General features: G+C 46.5%; 1 protein-coding gene across 1 annotated transcript in view; it reads right to left on the bottom strand.

Moving 5' to 3' along the window:
- The window catches only part of LOC126536604 (prostamide/prostaglandin F synthase-like), a 57,196-nt gene extending 36,176 nt beyond the window's left edge, over positions 1-21,020 (bottom strand). The window contains exons 1-4 of the mRNA XM_050183638.3: positions 20,746-21,020; positions 19,059-19,263; positions 10,338-10,389; positions 6,829-6,892 (exon numbers count right to left, since the gene is read on the bottom strand). Coding sequence (XP_050039595.1) covers positions 6,829-6,892; positions 10,338-10,389; positions 19,059-19,263; positions 20,746-20,889 — 465 coding nt within the window. The 5' untranslated portion in view covers positions 20,890-21,020. The remainder of the gene's footprint in view (positions 1-6,828; positions 6,893-10,337; positions 10,390-19,058; positions 19,264-20,745) is intronic.

Genomic DNA, 21,020 nt, shown 5'->3' with positions numbered 1-21,020 from the left:
AGGAAACATCTGTCTGTACACTACGAACATTTGTATCCATGGCTTGGGCATATGCACACACGAAAAAGGGCTAACGTAGTGATGATAAAGTCAAATAAAACACACACAGCCAACAATACGTGCTCGATTAATCACAATATGAAGTTCAATGATGTCGACTGCAGATGAAGCTTCTAATACGCGTCCACCGAGCTGCCGCGATATTTTGATGTAAGATTGTCGTCACATCTGATAGTTTCATTTTGTTTGTTTTTGCTTTTTTACCTCCCCACTCCACCTCCTCTCTCGACCTCAAGTGTGCGCCAAAAACCGTCTCCCAACTGCAGCGGCGAATCTGCCACTCTGCCCTGGCTCTGTGCTGCCGTCTGTCGGGCGCCACTTTACTCACCGACAGCAGCAAAGGGGGGTGATGGTGTATGCAACGTCACCACTCCCCCCAGTTGAGTGGCAGGAGATTTGAATTGCAATAAAGGTATTCGAACCCTTCAGATGCAATTTTCTTGTAAACTAAGTATTTTCTTGGCGTGAAACAAGTGTTTCGAGGTTTCTGGAATGGTATTTAAACCGTCTACGTCAACTTAGTATTTGCCCTTAGTGTTCCTTTAAATATTTGGGCATTAGACTAGACAATCGCTTGAAGTGGAAGCCACACATTGATAACGTATGCTCGAGCTATGCAGCGTGCTATGGGCTCTTAAAGGCAAAGGCATGTTTCGATATTGCGGCACTGAAAATAGTTTAATTTTCTATTTTTCATTGCCATATCACATACAGTTGCGAATCATGGTCTTTCGCTTTTAAAACATATTAGGATCAAATTGAACACATAGAACCGAGTGGTACGGATAATGACGTTTTTCGAACCATTCGAATCCAGCAGTCCTTTATTTTGCAAGTGGAAAGCACTTCCTTTTACCTAATCCTCCAAAATGAAAGTCATTATTTTAGCGAATAATATATTGTGTCGCAATCACTCACTGTCGTTTAGTATGTTTGTGATTCCTACACGAAATAATAGATACGCTACTAACATAAATTTCAATTTACCAGTTACCCGAAACACACATGGTCAAAGACTAATTCAGTATCACGGTACAAAAATATGAAATTCCTTACCAATAGAAGTGAAGAGCATCGGTAACTTTGTGATCACACTCTCTCCAAGTTCCGTGTTCCGTTTTTGACAGGTAAGTGGGCACGATCTCGTGCTATTTCGGCTCAACAGTACTACCAATTAGTAAGTACTTTTTCCAAGCTCCGGCCACTATGGTTTAACGAGGTTTCACTGTAGAGCATAATTCGATATAAGCCTGCTAAATAATTGGATGTCATAAAACTAGCTTAGTTTCACATGAAATAGTCCTGCATTTTCTTCTGCTTGGGCGAGTTCGCTGCCTACGACACACGCACTTCCCCACATTGTCTAAGGAGTTGGAGCAGCTGAGGCCGCAACCTTCTGCATTTGCATAGAAGCACCGGACTGTGCGAGCGCACCAATCACTTCAGAGGATGTGGGCAAAGGACCGTTGTTGCTTTGCTCATTGTGCCCACTTTCACTTGTGCTCGGTACGATGTCGGCAATGTAGTCTTCCTTTTCGGGCTCTCCCGTGGTCGCAATGCCGTCATTTGCACTCACAAACTCGTTCACCGCTGATTTGTCAACAGCTTCCGGAAATTCTGACAGCTTGCTCTAAACTTCGGCAACACCGGTAATGGCTTCGTCGCATTCATCAGAATTTACAGTCATCACCGAGCACGTGGAAGCCAGCACGGCTGAAGCAATATCGGATGAACCACTCGTACACGGCCGCGCGTACGCGTCGAGCACCACGGGCACCGGGTCGCGAGTTTGGCCACTTTAACCCTAATCTCCCCCTTATTCTTCAAGATCGTGCTGAGAGTGCTCCTCGGAATCTTGTATGCTGCGGGGACATCTGACTTCTCACCGCGTTTGACCCAATTTATGAGTTCGAGCTTCACCAAGAAACGCGAATTCTGCCACTTCATCACGGCAACTCTGCGGGAGAAGGCCCACAAGGTGTAAATACAATGAACCAGAAAAAGAGCGAGACAACTCGCACCTTCGTCATCTTGCACGATGAGGGGACAAGAGCCCCTGTTTGGCTGTCTGAGCAAGCGTTGCGGGCGGGCCAGGATAATTTTTTTGCAGGGGGGTGTCGACGGCTCATCTGAGGCAGCGTGGTTACGATAGGGAGAGTGCATCCATAGTAAAATATTTTTGCGCGCACAATTGACAAGGACACAGCGAAGGGGGACGTGTGTCCCCCTTCACTGTGTCCTTGTCAATTGTGCACGCAAAAATATTTTACTATGAATTCGTACCAACTCGCCCAACTATCAGTTCTGCTGCAGTATAGGGAGAGCGGTTGGATGGAGCCGCGCCGCTGAGTTTACCCGCCGCCGCGAGAAAAAGACAACTTCTGGGGGCACTTTTTCGCCACTTGACGTTCGATATATCGGGAGTCGCTGCTTTTTTGTTCCATATAAGCATAATTTTTGCTATACATACTCACTGTAACTATATCGTGTCCAGAAATTGTTCGATATAAAGAATAATTCGATTTAAACGGGTTCGATATAGTTGGGTTCGACTCAATTATCTTGATTACTAGGCAAGAGATCTTGTGGTTCGCATAGCAATAAACGACAGCACACATAGTCTCTCAAAAAGAGTACTACTGGGATGGTGCACTGGGGAAAAAGTAATGATACGCGCAGCCCGTTTTTGTAAACAGAGTAACGGTGTAGGCAAGTTGAATATGTTTGGCTCTACGATTTGCAGCAATAACTAAGGTGGCAGTGAAATAGGCTAAAATTTGCTTGGCGTTTTTCCCCTATTGCTGTAAATTTTCAGCAAAATATTTTTTTTATTTTCGTAGATTATCCTTATTTTAGATGTGTTTTGCACATTTAGATAGAAAATGAAAATATTTTTCTGGTATTTACATATGCTGTCATTAAAGGGCTAAAGGGTCCCGAAACACTTTTTATTGAAATCGAGAAATGCATTTTAAGTTAAAATAGACAATTTCAGAAATACATGCTAGCAGAAATGCAGAAGCAGAGTTATTGGCAATCAAAGGTCGCCTCTGATCCCCTTTGTGGTGCTCCTACTCCTCCTTCAAGGCCTACAGTGCTCCACCTACTGAGTGTCACTGTGGCATGCAGTCCAAGTTTTATTTTAGGTGTAGTGTGGCAAGTACTATACTGGAGTCGGTGTTTGAACCATCACTCGGGGGGGACACAGGGCAGCTGTCAGTGCCTTGGCAGCTGGTGGCCATCTGGCTGATCATTGCCATATTTTCTCGTGCACCACACAGCTTCAAAGCACTCCTCTGCTCAGATGGCTCTGGAGGCAGGTCGACTGAGAATTATTCAAAGCATTCTGTTTTAAAAAAGCAGGTGATAGGTGTGTAAGCACCCCATCCCTGGCTCTCGTCAAGAAAGAGTGCTCGCATCTGGAAAGTAACCTGTACATGGATTTGTTCCAATACGCGTAGTGTGCGCTGATGGATGTGCCACTGGTGGTGGCTTTGCAGAGTGCGCTCGGGAAAGGAGGCAGCCGTGTGCCGCAGTTTTTTGCATCGTTGATCATGCTTCTCTGTTTGATTCACGTTTTCAGAGCAAAATAAGCAACACCCATCGCATGTGTGTGGTGGCCAAAGCTTCAAGGCATGTCTAAGGAGAATTGTTTCATGGTGGGGTGCTCAAATACCGGCAAAAATGTGCAGATGACACAATTCTACCATTCCCCGTAAAGTCTCATCAGCAGCAGCAACAGTAGCAATGGATCGTCATCATTCAGCAAGAAATTTCTTGTGTTCTTGTGCTTTCTTTTGTCATGTCAGTGTTTTTTTTTTTTTTCACTAGATCATATTTACACGGGTAAACAACGAAGGTGGTCACAGCCTGCCCGTGTTTTGTTCGGTTCGTCCGCAGTGTAGCATGTGGTTTAAAAGCATTTTGCTAAATTTCTGAATGTCACTTGCTGCTTCTACCGTTTGCCCCTTCTTTACGTGTTGCTTTAGCTATGCAGCACGACTGCATGAGTGCATCGTGTTGTATGGTAAAGCTACTGGAGCTTGCAAGAACTGAAATTGTTGATTTTATGCGGTCTGGTAAATTGTTGCACCAGCTGTCGTACATTTCATGTTATTGCACCTAGTTGCTCCATGCAGAACTGTTTTTCTTTTTAAGTGCGAGGTTTTAACTTTGCCTCGTTTGTAGAGGGCCTAAACCACGCAATGTCTTATCAGAATGATAACAGGCAAGTGCTTCGTTAACATCTTTGTTTTTTTCACCCGAGGATATTTTTGATATTGTGGTTTCTTGGGAAATGTGTTAAGAAAAGCAGTAGTTAAGGGCAGGAATCGCTGATAGCTGCTGTATATGGTATTGCTGTTCCAGTTTCGTTGAAAAGATTGTGTCATGTTTGGGAAGTTTTTAGACCTCGATGCCGTCTGAGTAGACTTACCAAGCCAAGTGATTTCTTTGTTTCACAACATAGTCCCTTTTTGCAAGCGTGTTTTGTATTCAACTGAATTCTTTCTTATCTTTTGTGGCATAGGAGTGCAATGCTTCGCTGCAGAGGACTAAACCAAAGCCTTGCCACCAGCGCCCATCTACATTGGCTGGCGCTGCTCTGCCTTTAAATATATTATGTTTCATCTCTCCTCCGTAACATACGATAAAAAAGATCAACTGAAAGGGTAGCCAAAATTAAGCCTTGTACGTCTCCAAGTAGGTCCCTAAGGCAGTTTTACATTGCAAAAATTGCAGCAGGAATGGCAGTTCATCGGCGTATGCAGCAGAATTGCATCGGCGATACAGCGCTAACTTGCACTTTTATTCCTCCGTGCATTTGCCATTTGGCGACTTCGTTGACTAGTGTACGGATTTTTATCAATAAATACGCAATTAATCTTCTTGAGGTGACGTTTAAGGCACTTGTTCGGTAATATCACATATATTCGTCGGCAGAATGATCAGTACATGCGCCGACATCGCACTGTGTGGATACAGTAAAGATACAGTAAAACCTCGTCAAACCGTACCCGCTTAAACAGTAGTTTCGTTTTAAAAGTAGTAAAGTGAAATCCCCGACTCAGCAACCATTGAACATAATCTATCTGGTATCCTCATAAACTGTACCAGCTTATTGCGTACGTATCGATTAACACGTAGTGTTTCCACTTTTCATCACACAAACACGGCGGTGCATTGTCTCCATCGGGCGGCCCGGCAGAACAACAAACCTCAGAGATCAGAACAACGGCTTCCAAACGCCCTGTGCCTTTGCACGTGAAGTCACATCAACATCAACATCATTTCGCTGCCGTGCAAGAGAGCGTTGTGGCGTCGTGCAAACAAAGATTTTCGTCATGCCGAAGCTCGGATAAAAACGACGCTGGGTGCTCACTATAGGAGAAAAATTAGACATCGTTCCTGCTATCGAACGTAACACGAAGAAGTCGGTGCTGGCACGCGACAAGGATCTACTGTTGATTGCAGTATGTGGCATTTGGAATGCGAAGAAGTTGCTCGGCAGCACTACTGCGACCGCAAAGACATGTGATAGTGTAAATGTAGATGACTGGTTGCTTTTAAGCAAAAAGGAACACTTTAAAGCAAGCAAGCAAATAAAATAAAACGGTAATACCCATAGATACACAGGGCTCCTTAGAAAATGCATCGGGAAGCTTATAGTAAGGGTGGGCCAAGTGAAATTTTGGGGTAAGCCAACTTGAAATTTGGGTTGGATAACTTGAACTTCGCAGTTGGACGAATTTAAATTTGGCTGTGAGCCAACTTGAAATTTGTTGGTTGGCTAATTTAAGTTACATGGTGGGCAAACTTCAAATTTGAGGGTGGCCCAACTTAATTTGGGGATGGGTCAACTTAAATTTGGGGATGGGTCAACTTGAAGTTTGGGGGTAGGCTTACTTAAGTTTGAGGATAGGCCAAGTTGAAATCTGGGGGTGGGCCAACTTGAAATTGGCATGTGCACCAACTTAAATTGAGAGGGTGGGTCAACTTGAAGTTTGGGGGCAAGAGTGGCCCAACTGAAATTTGGGGGCTGGCCAACTTACATTTAGGGGTGGGCCAACTTCAATTTTGGGGAGGCCCTACTTGAAATTTGGGGTAACAGTTCTGCAGAAACCCACAAGGTTGAGAGAAGTAATTAATAAAAGGAAAATCGTACATCCACGCGTTCGTAGCAAATGCTACAAATTTGCGGTTGGCACAAGTGAAATGTTCGGTTGGGCCAACTTGAAATTTAGGGGTGGGCCAACTTGAGATCTTTGGGTCAGACTCAAATTAGACTCAGAGACGTGTCGATATCTGCAATGTCATGCCAAGCTGGCGCAAGAGCTTCAGGGCAGTGTTACCACCCGCCTTCCATTTACACATCTTCCAGTCTGCTGAGCCTCCTCTCACAACAGGAGTGCAGACTTTGCTATTGAAGGAGTGCAATTTAGCAACAAAGCCAAAGCTAATTTTTGGGGGGTGTGTTACTTTTAATGTCTCTTTAGTGCAAAAGAGGCTTATATTAACCATCTCCATTATCAGAGAAACCGAAGCCTTCCATCATAATATGGAATAAAATGATGACTTATATACTGGAGTTTAGTGTTTCATTTTCCTAAATGTCTCTCCAAAACATGAATTGTACACTCATACAGGTTAGCAACAGGACATACCACACACTCATATATACTCATACACTCATACAAACTTTGTGAGTGTAAGAAAAAAAAATTTAAACCAAAAAGACAACTTATGCCAAACAAAGGACAGTCAACACACCTCAGCAGCTTTGGCTCTTGATGAAGATGTTAGGATTGCAGGAATGATGGTGAACCAGCTGAACCTGCATGGCAAATGGTAAACACAATGGCACTGCAGGTGGAAGCTTGCAGACATAATAGCAGCACTGTTGGCTGAGAAGGACGTATCAGTGAAGAAGTTTGCATTTTGCCTGGAAGCAACAGCACAAAGAGGAATCGGTACAGAAAAAAAGAAGAGAAAACAAGCAATAACCAATGGGGTTTCACGAAATGCATAAAGTATGAAAAGAATCGGGTAACAAAGGGCACAATATTCTGTCAATAAAAACCATATGAATTCCCAAGAGACAATTACTACAGCACAGCACACTGTCACGGTCCACCCCGAGTCGTGAACAAGGGAGGGCTTGTGGCACCCTCCGAAAGACGGACGCTCCGCAGCGTGGTGTTGCTGAACGATGACTGACTGGCGAGCAGCCGTGCTCGTCGGTGTTTATTGCGGTGCGGTGACCAATGTTGCCTGCCAAACTTTAGCAGGCCACCGAGTTTGGCGGGCAAACCAAGATTATGCCCGAGGGGGCGTCACATACTTGCTACACCCTGTTACCCCCAGTTTGTTTGTTAGATGAAAAACAAACGTCCATGTTCACAATATGAGGCTCTGCCTCCATCCTAGCTGGGTCGATGCTGCCTGCTATCCAGGCGAGTAACGGTCTGGTGGCCTCCGCCGTCAAGTACTCCGCCTGGGCACCGGTGTCGACGGGTCGGGTCGGGTGTGGCAACGCCGGGTGCTGCCTGGGCCAGCCTCGCTCCATTCGGAGGGTCCGTAGTGGTCGGCCTCGTGAGTGGTGCCGAGCTCGACACCGGTCCAACGGGTGCCGCACCACTGGCTACGGTTGCCGCCTCCGAGGTAGGTGGTACTCCGCTGGAAGCGACTCGTGCTGCCGCTAGTCCTCCTGCGGGCTGGAACTCAGTGGCAGTCGAGGGTGCTGGCCAGGTCCCGAGGCGAGGTCTGACATGGTCGGCGTGTCTGTGCCACATGGCCCCATCTGGCATGTGGACGAGCAGCGATGAGGCGCTGGCAGGAGACACCACCTGTCCGGCGGACCAGGGTGGGCCAGGACGGAAGTTCCTGGCGACAACTGGAGCTCCCGACTCTGGCAAAAGGCCCGGGACGGCACCCTTGGTCAGCAGCCAGCTTCTGCTTCAGCGACTCTGATTGAGCCTCGCGCAGCTTGCGCTTGCTGCGGGAGACCTCGCTCTTGAGCTGCCTGTTGTGGCTCTGCAGGCTCGTTATAATGTGCTGCATCTCCCGGTTGATTGGCTGAGCCTGCTCACTGGACATCGACGACGCCTCAAACTCAATGCGTAGATTCTCGTACTCTCAACGAATCTGCGCGACGTTGTCCTCGAGGTGGATGACCTCCGAGCAGAGCTTCTTCTGGACAACCAGCTCCTCGCTTTCCATCTGCTCAATGTGGCGAAGGTGTGAGTTTTTGACTGTCGACAGCAAGGAGCGACACTCGTCCAGCTGAGTATTGAGTTGCATGCTCTCGTTGTGCAGCACGGAGAACTGGCTCTGCAGGTCCTCCAAGCGCAGGGAGGCTGCTCCGCCACCATCGCCAGAGTCCCCAAAATCCACGTGTAGGCGGGACCAGGGTCTCTGTGGGAACGGCCAGGGGGTGCTTTCCACATTACGCGAGGCTCGCTGATGCCCCTGGCAGATTTGGCAGCTCTGCACCACATGCAGGCTGGCTTCCGGGTACTCTGGCAGACGAATGCCCAGTACATGAATCCAGTTTCGGCCCAGCAGCGTCGGCGACGACCCCTTCGTTAAGTAAAGGGTAGGGTTGCCTCCCTGTCGCCAAAATGAATGCTGACCTGTGCCTGACCCTGGACCTGGGAGAGTTGCCCGGAGGAGCTGCACAGCATCACGCCCGAAGCCTCGACGGACATGCCGAGGAAAGTACGCTTGAAGAGCTTCCCGGCCATTATAGACACGCTGGCCCCTGTGTCCAGCTCCATGGAAATGGGGTGCCTGTAGATTTCGACGGTCAGCATGTATGGCGGCACAGACGACGGTAGAAAGCCTGTGTGCCACATGTCGAAAATCGGCGGGTCCTCGGCCACGACGTGGAGCGTGGCCACGGAAGAACTTGAGCTTGCTGCCGCATGCCTCCGCCGCGTACCCTTGCGACGGCTACCTTGGCCGTGGGCTTGTGTTATACCTGGGCTTGAATCAGGCTGCTGCTTGCTGTTCGTCCTCCCCCTTTGGCATACATGTGCCAGGTGCCCAGTTTTCCCGCACATAAAGCATTGTGCTTGAGAGAACTGGCACTGTGAAGGGGAGTGGGCACCACCACAATGACCGCAGGTACTGCCCTTTGTCGCGAACTTGTTGACTGCCGCTTCCACCGATGGTGAGCCAGTCGCACAGGAAATCTCGCCGGCGTCCTTGGCGGCAGCTTCCATTGCCAGTGCTGCCTTCACGGCGTCGTCCAGCGATGGGTCGGGAAGCTCCAGGAGTCCAACAGGACGGGTGGATCGCAAAGAGGGCGGCAACCCAGTGGAAGCAGTTCTTCAGCTGCCGCGACCACGACCCGCAAGTTGAGTGGACCTCCCACCGGAAGCCGCAGCTACAAGCTGACGGCACCATTTACCGGATTCCCTGTGGCTACAATCCACAGCTTGCGGAGTTGACCGGGCGATCCAGGCGCCTAGGGCACTCCAACCTTCTGACCCCCTGACCAGGCCAACCGTGGACCGAACGTCGGACACAGTGACGTCGAGTCTACGTCACATCGGCGGGCCCAACGACGCGTCATCGGAAGCAGCAACGACGAGGTGACTTGGCCACATCGATAGACGTTATGTAAATATTTTCAACTTCATATTACGTCATATGCAAGGACTTAAGACAATATGTTCAATTAACTAGCTTTGTATCTAGTTTGTCGTATGTTAGGGTTTTGCCATTGGGTTGGCAACGCATGCTTTCTGGATATATGTATTTTTCTTATGCTCATGCCCCATAAAGGCTTTTCCCGACTTAAACATTCCTTGCGTCGTGTTTACCACCCCGAGACCGTGACAATAAGGTCATCACAAGCCTATACGACAACAAGTTATTGTTGCTGTGACTACCCTTCTGCAATGACACTTTATAACGTCAACCTTATGGACAAAGCAAGTGCACAGAGATTTGAATTCAAATTATTATTCATTAGTGTGCAGCATTTGCCAGGTGCTAGCTTTACCAGGTCTTTATCATACTCCCGATTTTGCGCAGGTCTACAAAACACATGTGTGCCTCTTGAACGGCTGCTGCTGTTTGAAACCAAGGATTCAAAAGGCTGTTGCTGCAATAGTGTAGGAGGCTATGGTGTAGGGGAGGACAAGGCCTACAGAAAACAGACACTCAACATATCAGCCATGTGCCACTATAATTCTCCTGCACGAACTCCCTCACTGCTTTTGCATGTAGCAGACAACAGGTGTTTCATCTGGAATAATGCAAACAAAGCTCACCTCTTGTACTGAAGGGCCTTGTATGCATTCCTCTCTTCATCAACATAGAGTTCTAAAGGAAACAATGAGCAACAGGTAAAAGCATGAGGAGAACAATACGCTGGCCACACAAGCAGCAGCATGTGTGCACTCCATGCTGGACACATGGCACAGTATGTACTACTTAATGGGTGATGTAATGTCACAAAAGCTTTCTGTTTCTTAAAAAAAGTCATGCTCTCACATTTTCGTCAGCAGTGATAAAGGTACTATGGTGTGCTTAGTTCTGTTCAACATAGAATTTATGCTTAGAGCACACACTACACCTACAAAAATCACAGTTGAAGCTGTCGCATGTCTTTTAAGTAACCTTAAGCTGTCTACATCCTGTGGTGTCGACGGCATCAATTCTAAAATTATCAAAAACACCATTTCTGTATCTGGCCCGATTCTGTTCCACAACTTCAGACAGTCATTACTGACAGGCATGCCACCCACAGACTGAAAAATAGCAAAGATGAAACCCATATTTAAACCAGGTAATAATTACTCACTCGAAAGCCATCGTTAGGTTTTGAAGAACTGCTTAAACCAGAGATTCTTTAATGACTAGTGTGCAACATTTTACCTCATTATTTGCACGTTTAAAAAATAGAGCAATACTATCTGCATCCAGTGTCAGGACCAGTGCCATCGCAAGCCTACTGGGAAAAGGTGTAGGATGTATCAAGGCCTTTAGCCAAAACAGTAGCTGCCATATTTATTCAAATATGAGGCGAGGTGTTTTCCCAGAATCCTTAGCTGTGAAGTCACCTCCCGGCATAAATGCAAGGCTGATCAATTCAGTTACTATTTGAATATCGAGGTGGCAGTGCCACATTTCCAGTGATCCAGATTTTAGATAGCAACTAAAATTGTAGCAACTAACAAACCTTGGCAGATAAAGCAGTACTGTACTTTTATGCATATAATCCACACCGAGAATTCGAAAAATTAACTGTAAGAGCTGGGAAGGAATTATATGCGAATTTCGCCTTGAGGTGTGACTTCATGGCAACAAAGAACGAGAAGAAAGGGGGTTAACGGAGGGGCCCAATTTTTTTATTAGTCATATCATGAGAAGCCAACAAACACTGACACCAAGGACAACATAGGGGAAATTACTTGTGCTTAATAAATGAAATAAAGAAATGATAAATTAATGGAAATGAAAGTGGATGAAAAAACAACTTGCCGCAGGTGGGGAACGATCCCACAACATTCGCATTTCGCGTGCGATGCTCTACCAATTGAGCTAGCGCGGCACCGTTTCCCCATCCACTTTCTTGGGTATTTATATTTCCTAGTAGAACCCTGGGACTGTTAGCCAGTGCCACCACTCACAAACCTTGGCGGCAGATGTGGAACATCCTTTCTGCTGCAGGCGTCACGAGAATGTGATCTTTTTAGGTGAAGGCATGTCCACCGGTCAATAAATCCACACGCTACCTGAAGGCATGTTGCTGGATTCGAGACCCTCGTTATGTAATGAACGAGAAGAAAGGGGGTTAACTGACGGGCCCGATTTTTTATTTCTCATATCGTAAGAAGCCAACAAACACTGACACCAAGGAATTGTTCCTCACCTGTGGCAAGCTGTCTTTTTATTCACTTTCATTTCCCTTAATTTATCGTTTCTTTATTTCACTTATTAAGTAAAAGTAATTTCCCCTATGCTGTCCTATGTTCATTTTCTATCCTCTGGAAAATAATGGAATTGGTGGACAAATGTTTCGGTGGATTCAGAGCTATCTGTTCAAAAGATCCTTCTTTGTGCAAAGTGCAGATGGCCGAAACGCTGACCATTACACTTGCCGTGGCATCCCGCAGGGTGAGGTTCTTAGCCCCACTTTGTTCAACTTTGCAATCCTTGGACTTGTTGACCTTCTACCACATACAGTCAACCTTTCCATATATGCTGATGACATATGCATATGGGCCTCGGCGGTTATAAGTCCTCAGGTGCATGCACGACTCCAAAAAGCAGTGACCCTAACATCATTGTACCTGCGTGCTCAAGGCCTCAGCATTTCGACCAACAAGTGCCCCTCAGTCGCTTTTACCCACAAGCTTTTACCCACCTGGTACCCATGTCTGTTGACCACCAAACAATTTCATAAGCAAAATCTCACCGATTCCTAGGCGTTAATATATTATCGACAGAGGCCTTTCATAGAGCCCCTACAGCTCATATTTGAAGAAGAGGCTTACCTCTATCGTCCATATACTAAGGTTTCTTGCTGGTAAAATGTGGGGCACATCCATGGCATCTATGCTTCAACTATACAGGATGCTTTTTCTAGGATACTGATACTGCTGATCCGAACATGAGGGAGGACAAGAAACTACGCCATCTAATGGGGGGCATAAAACAGGAACTGTTTGCAGGGTTGGTTCGGAGCCCGCCGCGCACCGTCGCTGAGTTTCGTTCTTAGGCGACAACAATGGAAAGCACGTTGCAACAGCGATCAAGGATGTACAACTGAGAAGTGAACATCACCTCTGTAGACGCAGTTCCAGCCATCATCGGAAACAGCGTGGAGGTCATACGGGAGCTTGTGCGATCTGTAGTGTGAGAAGAGTTTCAGAGGCTACGGCTTGACTGCAACACTCCAACGCTCTCTTCGCTGGCAGAAGTGATTCGCAAAGAGGTCAGACAGGTGGTCCGAGAACCACAGCTCAATGCGCAGCGCCAAGGACTACTACTGCGCCAGCCGAGGGTCTCGTATGCCGATGTGCTGCGGCAAACTCCCGGACGTGCTGACATCGCAGCTACTTCCTCTATGAATAGCTCGATGTCCCGAAATATGCTGCTGCCACCCCGAGAGAAGATTTAGGAAGGCTGACGTATGGTGCACTCCTGACCGAATACCTCTCTGGTACCACTGTGGTACCTCTCTGGTACCACAGTGGCACCTGGCCACCTGTACAGAATGTGCTACTATCGCCAGGCAGGGCTTCGAGGTTTTCCGGTGAACGCACCTTGCCCTCGAAATGGTGAGCGTCCATTTGAAATCGAAGAGTACCTGTCTACTCGTCAAAGTTCCCCATACGCCTACCAGCAACACCAACCTCGATCAACAGCGCTGTTGAGGCATTGGTCACCGAGCCCCCGCCCGTCAAGCTCCCCAAGACGCCGTTCACAGAGCCCGCGTCGGGAAAACTAGAGTTAGCGACCTCGGGAGGTAAGGCCGCTGCCAACGCGAAAAGAGAAGAACCTCCATCGATGACTCCGAACGACAATGAGGGACTCAGAAACCAGTGCCGTAAGAGCGACGTTGCTTCCGACTTACGTGTGTTTGTTGACAGTTACGAAGTAAATGCGTTAGTGGATACAGGTGCAGATTACTCGGTAATATGTAGTGAGCTCACCAGGAAATTGAAGAAAGTGCTGACTCCTTGGAAAGGACCACAAGTTCACACTGCAGGAGGAAACCTCATCGACCCGATGGGCAAGTGCATGGCTAGAATAGAAATATGAGTGCTCAAGAGACTTGATTATTGGCATGGACTTCTTGCAGGATAATGGCGCTGTAATCAACTTGCGGGAATCATGTGTTTCCTTTTCAACAGAGCATGCTGTCACAGCATTCAATACTGAAGAAAAATTTCATGCCCTTTACATTGCCGATAACGATGTGATGCTTCCTCCGAGATCCAGCGTAGCTGTAGCAGTAAGAAGCGACGCGTTCAGTGACTACAAAGGAATTGCAGATAGCAACACCAGTCTCCTACTCGAAAAAGGGATCTGCATGGCAAGAGGCCTTGTTCAGCCGCGTGGCGGATGTGCCAACGTTTTCCTCCCTAATTTTGGAAATGAGGTGCAACATGTCACGAAGGGAACTGTTATTGTCAGCCTTAATAACTTTGTCCAAGTTACAGATCTCAGCATTCCAGAAACTTCACCATCGAATTTCCAAGATGTGGATTCTGTCCTTGCAGCCATCGACATCGAGCCAGGTCTATCACCCAGACAGAAGGAGCAAATAGAGACCCTTGTAAGAGAATTTGCCGTATGTTTTTCAGTGTCATCAAAAGTCCGGTGGACATCTATTGCCAAACATCGGATAATTGTCGACGAATCAGTGAGGTCTATTTGCCAGCATCCCTAAGGAGTGTCACCAAAAGAGAGAGAAGCCATCAGAAGTCAAGTTAAGGAAATGCTTGAAGACGACGTAATTCAGCCGTTGGCAAGTCTGTGGGCATCGCCTGCGGTACTTGTAAAAAAAAAGGACCAGACCTTGCAGTTGTGCATTGATTACCGAAAACTGAAAGCCATCACAAAGCGGGATGTGTACCCACTTCCAAGAATCCATGACACTCTAGATAGACTTCGAGATGCTAAATTCTTTTCCTCCCTGGACCTCAAAAGCGGCTACTGGCAGATAGAAGTGGACGAACAAGATCGTAAAAAAACTGCGTTTGTGACGCCAGATGGACTGTACAAGTTCAAAGTGTTTCCATTAGGCCTTTGTTCCGCGCCTACCACATTTCAGCGGATGATGGACACTGTGCTCACCGGTCTGAAATGGCAAACCTGTCTCGTTTATCTTGATGATGTTGTGGTTTTTTCTACCACCTTCGACCAACACTCAGAACGACAGTGGGCTGTGATGAAAGCTATTAGATCAGCAGGTCTGATGATAAGACCACAGAAACGTCATTTCGGCTTTCGCGAGCGTCTTTTCCTCGGCCATGTCGTAAGAAGGCATTCGCCCAGACCCTGAGAAGACTGCGGCAGTGGAGAAATTTCCAAAACCAACCAACAAAAAGGCTGCTAGGTGATTCTTAAGACTTTGTGCCTACTACAGACACTTCGTCAAAAATTTTTTAAGGATCGCCGAACCACTAACGCGGCTAACAAAGGAAGACGCGCCTTTCGTCTGGTTGAACGAGCAGGAGAATGCTTTCAATGAGCTCCAAAAGCATCTTCAGAACCACCCAGTTCTAGCTAATTTTGACAAGGAAGCCGAAACTGATATTCACACAGACGCAAGCAATTTAGGCCTCGGTGCTGTCCTCATTCAGTCGCAAAATGGAGAAGAACGAGTCATTGCGTATGCTAGTCGAACACTTTCGAAGGCTGAGGTGAACTGCTCAGCAATAGAAAAAGAATGCCTCGCGGTGATATGGTCCATCAGCAAGTTTAGACCATACTTATATGGCCGACCATCCCGAGCTATCAGCGACCATCATTCGTTGTGCTGACTGGCGAATCTCAAGGACCCATCTGGACGGCTGGCAAGATGGAGTCTACGGCTGCAGGAATACGATATAACGGTCGTATACAAGTCCGGTCACAAGCACAGTGATGCTGATTGCTTGTCACGTGCACCGATTGAATACACGGAATCTACGCTTAGGGAAAATGAACAGGATTTCCCGTTCCTAGGAGCTGTGACAACATCGCAAATGGCTCAGCATCAGCGATCTGACACGGAGTTACGCCTGCTCATTGATTACCTAGAAGGACACCCTGTCGACATTGTACGAGTTTTTGTCCGTAGCTTGTCGTCGTTCGTCCTGAGAAATAATGTCCTGTACAAAAGAAATTTTGAACATAGTGCAGAGACATTTCTGCTCGTCGTACCTTCAAAGTTACGACTCGAGATATTGGAAGCATGCCACGATGACCCATCAGCAGGACATTTAGGAGTGAGCAGAACATTCGCACGCATCTGCATGAAGTATTACTGGCCAAAGTTATTGAATTCTCTGCAACACTACGTAAGAACCTGCCGGGACTGCCAAAGACGTAAAATACCACCATTCAAGCCAGCAGGTCTTCTATAACCAATACAGCCACCAGAAACTCCATTCACACAAGTGGGAATGGACTTACTTGGCCCCTTTCCCACATCGTCATCAGGAAAGCGTTGGATCGTAGTTGCAACTGACTACCTAACTCGATATGCCGAGACATTCTCTTGCCAAGGGAACAGCCAGTGAAGTAGCTGATTTTTTCGTAACTAACATAGTACTATGGCATGGCGCTCCTAAAGTTATCATCACGGACCGAGGAACCATATTTACTGCCCATTTGACGCAGTCCATCATGAAATTGACGCACACCAGTCACTGAAAAACCGCCCCATATCATCCGCAGACAAATGGACTGCCTGAACGACTCAACAGAATGCTGACTGGTATGTTGTCAATATACGTGGACATGGAGCTCCAAACATGGGACAGGATACTACCGTACGCAACGTTCGCGTACAATACCGCTGTGCAAGAGACGACTCAAATGACACCTTTCCAACTCATTTTTGGCCAGACCGTCAACACAACTTTAGATGCAATGCTAGCTGTAGATGAGACCTCCAAAAATGACCATGACGTCAGCGACTTCACACAAAGAGCTGCAGAAGCACGGCAGCTGGCGCAACACCGTATTCAGCAGCAACAGCAAACCGATGCAGACCGATACAACTTGCAACGAAGAGACGTCTAGTACGCACCTGGAGACAGTATGGGTGTAGACTTCCATACTTATGCGTGGCCTATCTGAGAAGCTTCTCCGTCGTTATTTTGGCCCGTATAGGATAATTCACCGAATTAGTCCCTTGAACTATGAAGTTGCACCAGAACGTCAAGTAACCTCATCATGACGGCGGCATCGAACAGAAATAATTCATGTAGTCCAAATGAAACCATACTGCGACAGACAATAACTGCATCCGCCTACAAGCATTGCGAATGACAGCCTAGAAACCACCGCCTTCTGTATGAGCATCGGGACCCTGCAAGGGGAACAATGACACAAGATGATTTCAAATTATGCGCACCAGTTGCATCTTGCATCCGTCCAGTTGTTTACTGTTACCTGCGAAATATAGCGGCAGTGAAGCGGGCAACACGGGCTCACAAGGCATGCGCCATCGGAGCAACGTGTCATCAATGCGGGACGCATGGGAAGAAGAAGAGGTGCGCGACTCTTGTGAAAAAACTGTGGATGTTGTAGCGAGGCTCTCACTTAGCTGTTTGTCGGGCACAAGTTCGCCCAACATAAAGTAATTAAAGTACCGTCACTCAACTGTGCGTTACAATATAAATTACCTTCCTGACACTGTTACTTCCAATATAAAGTTGTTTGCTGATGACTGTGTTGTTTGTCGTGAAATAACTAACGAATCTGACTATTCTGTCCTCCACTCTGACTTAGACAATATTTCTAACTGGTGCAGCAAATGGTTCATGACTCTCAATACTAATAAATGCAAGAGTATGACATTCTCTAGCCGTTCTAACCCCAGTGCATTTCTTGCTTATAAAATTGATGGCACATTACTAGAGCATGTTACCTCCTATAGGTATCTTCGTGTGCAGATACCAAATAACCTCATGGCATACACACATTAAGTATATCATTAATTAATTATCATTAATTGTGCACTAGGATACCTACGCCACAATTTTTCTGAGGCACCAAGGCATTTAATATTATTACTGTATCAAACACAGATTAGATCTTAACTCGAGTATGCATCTGCTGTATGACATCTGGGGTTACATAGCCTTGCAGATACAATAGAATCTGTTCCGGAATTGTTTCAGCTTGCTTTATTGTATCAAACTATTCCCGTACTGCCAGTGTTTCACTGATGAAACCTAATCTTGGCCTTCCTAACTTGCTCTTAAGAAGAAAAATATTACGTCTTTGTCTCTCATTAAGTTTTTTTCTTGAACCAGTCATTGAAACGAGAACATTTATCACAACCATCATATTTGTCATCCCACACTTATCACCAGTATAAAGTCACCATTCCTTTTTGCCATACTAACCTGTTCCAGGATTCATTTATACCCAAGACAAGTTCAGTATGGAACCACTTTCCTAGCACCATCACCAACATTGAAGATGCACAGTTAAAGGCCACCGTCATAGAACATTTCTTGGAATAACCTGTGCTGCTATTTGTTAATTCCATTTCCTCTTATATATGTGCCATAGTGTTGCTTACGGTATTGTCATTAAAGGCCTCTATTATTGACCTCTGTCAGAATAACCTGCTCAGTTAATTATTAGTTTTCTATTTTATTTTATATATAACAATGTTGTTTCCGTTATTACAATTGTATGAACACAGTTTACCCACCCCCTCTATAATGCCTTTTGGGCCCCGAGAGTATTCAAATAAATAAATAAATGAATAAAGTGCATGAGAAAATAATCACTCAAACCAGGGTGGTACGTTATAGGAGAAATTAATTCTGGGTGTGTATGAAAAATTAAGTCCAATGTTTTCTAGGATTCATGTGTAATCCTTATCAGTTGTCTCACAAGCTGCATGAAATAGAAGCAATGGTTGGACATATCTGAGAATTGACTGGCACTGGGTGGAAGATGAGCTTATTATAGGGAAAACACCGGACCATACCTGGGAAATTGAAATCCCCTAAGAGAATGACCGTGCAGGAAATATACTCCTAGTATCATCTCTTTATTTATAAAGAAACACCCACATGGACCTTCAATATGTCACACCATGTGTACTTCAAATGATGGAATTTCTTTTGATACAGCAATAAATGTGCCACCACCAGGTCTTCCCTCTGGATCGCAATAATACACATTGTAATGTTTACCGATGTGAAAGATTTCATTGTTGGAAACTGTCGAGCTCCACCACATTTTGGTTAGTTGCTTTTTGTACAGAGGAAGCGGACAGTATTAGCCATGCAAGCAGCGAGTGGGTGTACCTCCTTTAAAGTATTCGCCTTGACGAAAATCATCGAGGCCAATGTTCTCGTGGCCAATGCCAACAAGGCGCACACCAGCAGCATCCAGTTGTGGCTTGATGCGGCTGAGGCGAACAGCGTCCAGGCGGCAGAAGGGGCACGCCCAACGGCGGAAGAACATGAGCACGCATGTCTGCTCACGCCACAGCGACTCCACCGTCACACTCTGCGGCACAAGCATGCAAGTCAAAGAGGAACGAGTTTGGGGACAAAACTGCGCTAATGACCATTCATGCATCAAGGATGCCTTGAAATGCAATCACTCACAAAAGAGGACATACAGATTGACTGACGCAACAATCGATGCAATGAAAATGTGGGCCAACAGAACAAGTCCTAATTGCCAACCACTAAGTAGTGGTAATTAGTTAGCAGCCTTCAGAAAGGTGCCCTTTGTTGCTAAACCCTTATGCTGCGTTCGAGACAGTAGTAGCGTGCACATGCTAGCACATGTACAAGTATTTCATTTAGCATTCTAGATTCAGGACCAGTTACATTACAAAGAATGACAGTCACAGTGATTGCATTTTATGCCCCTTAATTGTTTATGCCTACATAGTCCCTGGTGCATTTGATAAAATAAATGTAGTGTCCTTCATGCCATGTGCATCTCAGGGAACATTTTCTGTCTTTGAAGGGCACCACTAACTTGGATGTGGCATTTCATTCACACACACACACAGGAGAAGGCTTTTCACATAAATTGCACTTAGCAAGATGACAGCTGTAGCAGCATTCCTGCAGTTGATGCTGCACACACATGAATTTGACCTACTTGGTTGGGGGGAGGGCAACTGGATTCTATACCGTTTTACTGTTAGGTTTTTGTTCGTGCTTTTTGCATGTCAGCACAATACTACAAGCGGGTTTTTGTTTTCTGTTCTTTTTTCTGTATGTAAAGGTGTACTGCGTTTTTAAGTAAGCTTAATTGGGAACTAGATATAATGCATTTAATTATGCTTGGTTTTATGACATAGCCATACTGAATTAAATGACCATGCATGGCAGGTTCTTTTTTCTTTCTTTTTTCGCACAGGATAAAGTATACGTGCTGCCATTTAACCAGTCCTAACATATCTGACATCCTAGCCGACAGGTAAAAGACGAATATTTTTACATGGAAAAGAGGGAGGTCTATCACTAATTTCACCACAACTTTATAGCGGTGTCACACGGTCACTTTCGACCGCGCCAGAGCCCGACCCGGTTCGAAATTCGCGACTGCGATTGACTCCCTCCCTCAGTCTACGCAAATTCGCAGAAATTCAATCTCGATCGGGCTCTATCGGGATCGAAAGTACGTATGCCTAGCCGCACCTGTATTACACACGATCAACCTACAGTGCGAGCCCAACATCGTCCTAGGCACGTCAGCTAGCTAGCTGTCGATCGATTGTCGGCTATGAATAACATCTTATAGGACCTAACTAAATTAGCACGTCAACTCGCACTTCAAAAGCATGTTCACAGCGTAGTCATGACTAAAAAGCTATCGGGCGCCGAATGATCCAGAAAAAAATTTGACTTTCCTCTCGGCCCAGGCGGCCATCCGGGGGGTAGTTCGCCGAACGGCGCAGCGCCCGGCTGCGCGAGCGGTCGAATATACGCGTCTCTGGCTATATGAACTTTGAGCATATCAGGTAGTCACCTTGCCAGAGCTGACTTCTTTGATGGTGAACTTGCCGATTAGCTGCGCTGCGTTCATCTCTTCGTCAGGCACCTTCGACACGTCGGCGAAGAGGATCAGGCCTCGGTAGATGAAAGGGAATGATAACCTCATTGCGAAGGCCATACCTTCTCTCTTTCCCGCTCGCTTACGTTGTCTGCTACGCACCAGGAAATAAGCGATACCGGCGAGAACGTAAACACGAACCGTCGTCGCGAGGCACGCGGCCCCAGGGACATTTCGCCAAGCGCTGGTTT

This window comes from Dermacentor andersoni, chromosome 3 (assembly GCF_023375885.2).
Source record: "Dermacentor andersoni chromosome 3, qqDerAnde1_hic_scaffold, whole genome shotgun sequence".
NCBI lineage: Eukaryota > Metazoa > Arthropoda > Arachnida > Ixodida > Ixodidae > Dermacentor > Dermacentor andersoni.
Note: the sequence above shows the minus strand (reverse complement) of the source record. Positions and strands in the feature narration are given on the sequence as shown.